The sequence below is a fragment of the Budorcas taxicolor genome, chromosome 2 (genome assembly GCF_023091745.1).
Source record: "Budorcas taxicolor isolate Tak-1 chromosome 2, Takin1.1, whole genome shotgun sequence".
In the NCBI taxonomy this organism is placed as follows: Eukaryota; Metazoa; Chordata; class Mammalia; order Artiodactyla; family Bovidae; genus Budorcas; species Budorcas taxicolor.
This window is the reverse complement of record NC_068911.1, coordinates 177757655-177765020: the sequence shown is the minus strand read 5'-3', so window position 1 is coordinate 177765020 and position 7366 is coordinate 177757655. Positions and strand designations below refer to the sequence as shown.

The window sequence follows — 7366 nt, the reverse complement described above, 5'->3', positions numbered from 1 at the left end:
AGAGTTGGGCCCACAGGCGGGGTCCTGGGTGCGGAGCCATCGAGTTGGGCCCGGCATGCACCGCGTCGCGGGCCCCGCCTGCGCGGAACCATAGAGTCGCGCTCACAGACGGGGGTCCTCGGTGCGGAACCATAGAGTTGGGCCCACAGGCGGAGTCCTGGGTGCGGAGCCACCGAGTTGGGCCCGGCATCCACCGCGCCGCGGGCCCCGCCTGCGCGGAACCATAGAGTTGGGCCCACAGGCGGGGTCCTCGGTGCGGCGCCCCAGACTCCGGTGTCCCCCGCCCGCCTGGGAGGTCTACCTGGAGACTCAGGGCAGAGGGCAGGCGGCGGCCGGGCAGGGAGAACAGGGCCTCAGCGCGGGCTAGGTCAGGCACGCGCGAGGGCGCCCACCGAGGGCCGTCCCAGAGGCCCCCGCGCGCCGAGGGCCTGACCGGCAGCAGCGTTTTCCGCCCACGTGGCCGCGGCGAGATGCCCAAGTCCAAGCGGGACAAGAAAGGTGAGCCCAGAAGGCCTTGGGCCCCCGGAGGCCAGTTTGTGGGCCCGCTGTCAGCTGTGCTAGGGCTTCGGGGAGGACGCTGGGACCTCTGAGAGGGGGGAACGGGCTCGAGGCGCGCTGGAACGGTTGGGGCCTTGGGGGTGGCGGAAACCCCGGGGGAGGCTGGAGCCGCGTCGGCCAAGTGGAGGGGGCTTTGCCAGGCCTCCAGAGAGAGCTGCCCAAGGCCGGCTGGCCCGGGGAACAGCCTCAGCACCCCCGGGGTGCCGGCGATCTCGCCTTGGCCCACCTCTCCGACCTCAGCCCGTCTCTCTCTCTTTCTCTGCGCGCTCCCCCTCCCCTCGCCTCCTTTCCTTCAGCCCGGGTTTATCCCCGAGTATGGTCGTTGTGTCCTCCCAAGTTGTTTCTGCCGGCATGGTCGTGCTCCGATCTTCGTATGGCTGGCTCTTAGGTGGCAGTCCGTAGGACCCCTCCTAAGAGACTGTTCCTGACTGTTTCTACTTATGGTGCGTCTCTTTCATCCTGGCACATTCACTCAATAAGTTAGAGACCTGGCAACTTTTTAGGTTTTGAAAGATACTGCAGTTACAACATGGAAGGTCTAGGGCCCTCATAGAGTTTAACATTTTAGTTTTGGGAAGTGTGTTTTTCCAGGATACTAAAAATTGAATCCATAAATTCAGATAGTGATGAGCCTCATGTAGGAAAAAAGCAGTTGATGTTCCCTTCTGCAGTGTAGCTAGAGAAGTTCTGTTAAGACGACAAATGAGCCGGAAGTTGCAGAAAGGAATTAAGCAACCGGAGGAGTTACCTGGAAGGGTGGTGGTCGAAGGAGGGGAACACAAAGGGCAGAGGCCCTGAGGCAGGAGCATGTTTCCCTTTTGTAAGATGCCAGAGTGGGTGAAAAGGAGGGAGAGAGAACCGAGCAGAGTGTGCAGAGCTTGAAAGAGTTTCGCACGGGATTGGCTTTCACACCCAGGGGAGGTGAGAGGGGAGAGCTTGAGCAGGGGAGTGATGTGGCTCCGCTTTACTTTTAAAAAGACCACTCTAGTTGCTTTGTTGAAAATGGACCGGGGAAGGCAGGGGCAGTGGGCAGGGGTGGGAGCAGCGAGACAAGTAGTGATCCAAGAGAACGCTGTGCTGGCTTGGTCCACAGTTGGAGCAGTGGAACTGTGGGGAAACGAGACAGCGGCGTTTTGTTTGCCCTCCTGTACTGCACTCGCCCCTGCCTGCTGTGATTACCTTTCTGAGGTGTCCTTCGTGAAGGGGGACTTTTTATTCACCCATCCAGGTCCCTCCTGGGACCCAGGACTTTGCATTTGATGCTCTGTTAATCGTCTGTGGAATGATTGGATTCTGTGGCGGGATCCGTGGTCAGACCTGGCAAGTGCCAAACCCTTCTGGGTAAGGGGCAAACTGGGTCCCAGCTGTTGTTAGAGAAGAGGTCCTTGTCCCTCCCCAAAGAGGCGCCGCTGCATGCACAGGTCCAAACTGTAAGACGTGGTGTAGCAGAGAGGCTCCAGACTCGTCCTTCCACAGCACAGAGAAGCCGTAGATGGTCTCCACACACCGCAGCCAAGAGCAGGAAGGGACCGGCCCCAGACAGGAGGCTGGGTCTCTGGGGAACACCCCACCCTCACTCCTCAGTAGGGAGTTAGCCGCAGAGGGGCTGTAGATAGGTGGTTTCTCTAGTAACAGGACAGATGTGAAGGGATCTTCAGGCTCAGGAATGCTGGAGAGGCATTCTGGGGACCTGGGAGTAGCCTCGCAAGCCACAGGCAGTAGCCACGGAAGCCTTGCTAGCTTTCTCAGATGGGCTCCATCCAGCCAGGTACCCAAGGGGAGACAAGGCTCTGAGACATCCAGGTTTCTCTCCCATCATCTCCCCTTTTTCTTCTCTGTGTTAGTCTCCCTAACCAAAACTGCCAAGAAAGGCTTGGAACTGAAGCAGAACTTGATAGAAGAGGTAAGAGCTTGTTTTTTATTATTATTTTTCTTATTTTTCCCAGTCCTCGTATTTGGTTTTAAAGGTGGGTATGGGACTGTCTGTCGGGGACAGCTCTAAATATCCACAGCGATGTCAGAGGCCTCAGAGCAGCCTCTTTCCCCCCTGGGGCCAGAGTATTACTGCCCGACCCCTGCTGCCTTGGGACTCCAGAGCCCCGTGAATTATCCCATAGCTTCGGAAATGTGTGGACACGTACAAGTACCTCTTTATCTTCTCCGTGGCCAACATGAGGAACAGCAAGCTGAAGGACATCCGCAATGCCTGGAAGCACAGTCGGTGAGTGGGCAGTGGGAGGCAGGGCCAGGCTGCTCAAAAAGTACAGGGGCAGTTAGTGACCTTGGGTACCTGGGTCACAAGTATTGCCTTAATAAGGACAAAATGCTACCCTCCCCAACCCCTGATAAAGGATGCTTTTTAACTGTTTGGGGTTGTGGGGGTGGTGGTTTGGTTTTTTCAGTCAGGCTGCTTGGCTTGGTTGGAGATGGTCATTTCCCAACCAGAGAGCGAACCCAGGCCCTCTGCAGTGAGAGCACAGAGTCCTATGCACTGGGCCGCCGGACAAGTCCCTAACTGTTAGTCGGTGTCGCCCTGGGAGCGGGGGAGAGCACTGACCCCTCCAGGAGAGGGGGCTCCCTGAGCCCTGGGGTCTGGTCCCTTAAGGAACGTCCAGCAGCTCTGGTTCACACCGCCCAGCAGGCCTCTCCCACAGACCCAGAGGCACTCCTGTGGGCTGAGACAGAATGTGTGCGGGTCAGGTCCTTGCGGGAGAGACCGTGAGGGGCCCGGGCTGCGTGGGAAGCAGCCTCTGGCCGCGCCTCCTCCTGGGCTGGGCTCCGCTCCAGTCCGGGGGACTGGAGCTGGTTGGCACTTGGGTGAGGGCGGGGCGCCTCCACGGAGCCCTCTTTTTCTCTGTAGGATGTTCTTTGGCAAAAACAAAGTGATGATGGTGGCGCTGGGCCGAAGCCCGTCTGACGAGTACAAAGACAACCTGCACCAGGTAGGTCCCGGCTCTCGCCGGCGGGGCGGCACCGAGACCGGGGCGGCGCCGAGACCCGGCCACCTTCCCTGCTGTCGCACGACGTGCCCTGTAGCCTTCTGGCTGGCCCGGGGCCGGGGGGGATGGGGGGGGTGTCAGGCTGAGCTCTCCTGGAGCCTCCAGACCCAGAGAGGAGCTCCGCCCCCTCACAGTACTCTCCAGGTGTTGCCAAACGTCGGGGGGCGGGGCGGCGGAATCGTCCCAGCTGAGAGCCGCTGCTCCCACGAGCCCGACGCAGCCCTCCTCTAATTTTGCAGGTCAGCAAGAAGTTGAGGGGTGAAGTTGGCCTCCTTTTCACCAATCGCGCTAAGGAGGAAGTGGACGAGTAAGTGCTCTGAGGAGCAATGGGAAGGGAAAGGTGGGTGAGGTCTCTGAAAGGAATAACCCGGGATTTGGTCCAATGGAGGGTCCACGGAAGATCTGGTTCCTGGAACCTTGTCACCGGGTCTCCATCCTCCCCAGCTCAGAGCTCCCGGCTGAGCCAAGGAGGACGGGGAGGCCAGACAAGGCCAGGCAGAGCCTGACCTCAGGGAGATGGGCGTTGTTCGTGGTTCAGGCGCTCAGTTGTGTCCGACTTGCGACCCCATGGACTGCAGCACGCCAGGCCTCCCTGTCCGTCACCATCTCCCAGAGCTTGCTCAACCTCATATCCATCAAGTCGGTGATGCCATCCAACCATCTCATCCTCTGTCGTCCCCTTCTTCTCCTGCCTTCAGTCTTTGCCAGCATCAGGGTCTTTTTCAGTGAGTCAGCTCTTCTCATCAGGTGGCCAAAGTATCAGAGCTTCAGCTTCAGCATCAGTCCTTCCAGTGAATATTCAGGGTTGATTTCCTTTACAATTGATGGGTTTGATCTCCTTGCTGTTCAAGGGACTCTCAAGAATCTTCTCCAGCATCACAGTTTGAAAGCATCAATTCTTTAGCACTCAGCCTTCTTAACAGTCCAGTTTGCATCCATACATGACTATTTTCTTTTCCCTCAGGTGGTTCACAAAGTACACGGAAATGGACTATGCCCGAGCGGGGAACAAAGCCACTTTCACTGTGAACCTGGACCCGGGACCCCTGGAGCAGTTCCCCCACTCCATGGAGCCCCAGCTGAGGCAGCTGGGCCTGCCCACGGCCCTCAAGAAAGGTACAGGGGTGTCCCTGGAGCTGAGAGGTCACAGCTGAGGGCCGAGAGCGCAGGTTTCCAAGCCAGACAGCTCTCCCCACCCCACCCCCACCTTTCCGGTGGAGAAGGTTCTTTCTATCAGTCTGTGTTTTCTTACATGAAAATGGGACCAAGAGTGCCGGCCTCGTGGTCAGGGTGAACGTGGACAGTGACTTCGAGCTAGAGTACAGCTATCAAGGGACAAGGAAGGAGGAGTCGGTGCCCCCACCCCGATCAGAACCCCGCCCAGGCAGCTGATCTCTCAGGAGGAAGCCCAGTGCCTGAGCTGCTGGAGCCTTGGGCAGAGGGCCGCCCGGCTCCCCCAGCGCTGCCGAGGGGTCTGGGGTCACTGCTCGGGGTCCCTTCTCTGCAGGTGTGGTGACCCTGCTGTCCGACTACGAGGTGTGCAAAGAGGGTGATGTGCTGACCCCGGAGCAGGCCCGCGTCCTGGTGAGGTCCCCCCCGGCCCCCAGCCACCCACCCAGTGTCCACGGCCGCGACGGGAGGGTCCACAGACACCTGACCGCACTCACCCCTCCTGACTGCTGGTTCCTCCATCTTTCACAGAAGCTTTTCGGGTATGAGATGGCTGAATTCAAGGTGAGCATCAAATACATGTGGGACGCGCAGTCTGGAAGGTTCCAGCAGATGGGAGATGACTTGCCAGAGAGCGCGCCCGAGTCAGAAGGCGAGTCAGAAGGCGAGTCGGAGGAAGATGATGACAGCTGAGGGGCCAGGGGCTCCGAGTCCATCAGGACTGACGGCAGGCACTGCCAGCACCCTCCTAGAGCGGCTGTGTGTCTGCTGTGGAGGAACATGGGTGAGGGGGGCAAGCACAGGCGACTTTCCTGTAAATAATGAGACTTTGTCATTCAGGCTGTCTCCTGCAAAAGGGACTTTTCTTGGGGAAAAAAGCTAAAGACGCTGTTGGGTTTGGGCTTTGGGTTGGACTCCAAGGGGTCTGTTCATTCACCTCAAACCAGTTTCCAGGACTGGCTCCTGCATGGCTATGTGGCTGGGCGGCTCCGGGGACCGGGGAGGAAGCGCCTTCTCTCCTCCGGCCTCAGCGGTCCTGGCTGGAAGCTGGGGTTTGCTGAGGGGAACAGGCATCTCGCCCGCCCGCTCCTACCCCAGCTGTACCTTCTCCTCCCCACCCCTTCTCCCGCACCCGGGCCAGGAATCTTGTGGACAACCCGAAGACAGGAGGCTTAACTGAGGCAAGAATAAAGCCACCACTGACGGGACTTCCCTGGTGGGCCAGTGGCTAAGCCTCCATGCTCCCAATGCAGGCGGCCTGGGTTCAATCCCTGGTCGGGGAACTAAATCCCACCTGCGGCAGCTAAGACCTGGCCCAGCCAAATAAGGAAATAAACATTAAAAAAAGAACGAAGCGCCACTGAGACTGGGCAAGTGGGACAAATGTCCCCCAGCAGTCTTGTCCTTCTGGGTGGTAGATTTTTGCCCGGATGGTTCTGTTCATGCGTATTTAGAGAGGCGATTCTACACAAGAAGATGTCTACCTCGGGCTGTACCGCCCTCTTTGCTTCTGTCGTGTATAGAAGCCTGAGGGCCGCCTGTAGCCCTGCTGCTGAGAAGTCAGGCTGGGAGGCCCTCCTGCCGCCTCTGCCCTTCAAAGCTTGATCCCTACTCCTGCTTGTTCCCACCGAGCCTGTGGGGGTCGGGAAACAGCCCATGGCTACAGAGGAAGCGTCAGCAGGTTCACCATGGGCCTGGGCTCCAGCCCGGCTAGTGCCCCTTTATTCAGACAGTAAATGCCCGGTCTGCCCCAGCCTTTTCCTGTGGTGGAGGCTGCGGGGAGCGTTCACAAGAATGTGGGAGATAAACCGTCTGTGGATGGGACTGTGAGGGAAGAACCAGCCTCGCAGAGCAGCCTAAGGTCAAAATCAACTGCACAAGAGAAAAAGGAGGTGACAGGTGGAGTGTGCCCTCTGCCACCCCAGACTAGGCCTAGCGGAAGTAGCTGGGACAATTGTGGGCGACCAGGCACCAGGCCTGATCAAAGGCCTGCACGATGGCTGGCTCCAGCGGCCCCTCCTCAGTGGCCACCAAGTTCTCTTCCAGCTGCTCCAGGCTGGATGTGCCCAGGATGACCGTGTCCCCGTGGGTGCCCTGCAAGGGAAGACGGCCGGACGTCACGCACTGATGCCCCAGAGAGACCCCGTCACACAGCCCCGCCCCTGCCGAGACCTGGGGTCCAGTATCTGTGTGCTCAGTCCCTTGGCCCTGGCTGACTCTGATCCCGTGGACTAGCCCACCCGGCTCCTCTGCCCGTGGAATCTTTGAGGCCAAAATACCGGAGTGGGTTCCCATTTCCTCCTCCAGGGTGTCTTTCAGATATCTTGCATTTCCTGCATTGGCAGGCAGATTCTTTACCACTGAGCTGCCAGGAAGCCCACCGTGTCCATACCCTGCATTATTCCAGAAAGAATTTACCTTGTCTTCAAACACCTCCAAAGCCCTGCCACGCTAGACACACGGGCAGGCTGAGTTACTTACATGACCTCACTAAGCTTTAGGCTTCCTTTGCAGGGTGACTGTGGGGATTAAAATTTTGTAAAGGCTATGGTTTTTCCGGTAGTCATGTATGGGTGTGAGAGTTGGACTATAAAGAAAGCTGAGCACTGAAGAATTGATGCTTTTGAACTGTGGTGTTG

General features: G+C 58.5%; 1 protein-coding gene across 1 annotated transcript; it reads left to right on the top strand.

Moving 5' to 3' along the window:
- The first annotated feature begins 129 nt into the window (after window positions 1–129).
- MRTO4 (MRT4 homolog, ribosome maturation factor) lies at window positions 130–5945 on the top strand. Its single transcript, XM_052656573.1, has 8 exons — window positions 130–498; window positions 2403–2461; window positions 2676–2779; window positions 3419–3500; window positions 3797–3864; window positions 4522–4673; window positions 5065–5141; window positions 5259–5945. Exons 1-8 carry the CDS (start codon window positions 471–473, stop codon window positions 5418–5420), a joined length of 732 nt encoding a protein of 243 aa, XP_052512533.1. The 5' UTR covers window positions 130–470; the 3' UTR covers window positions 5421–5945.
- Window positions 5946–7366: the final 1421 nt, after the last annotated feature.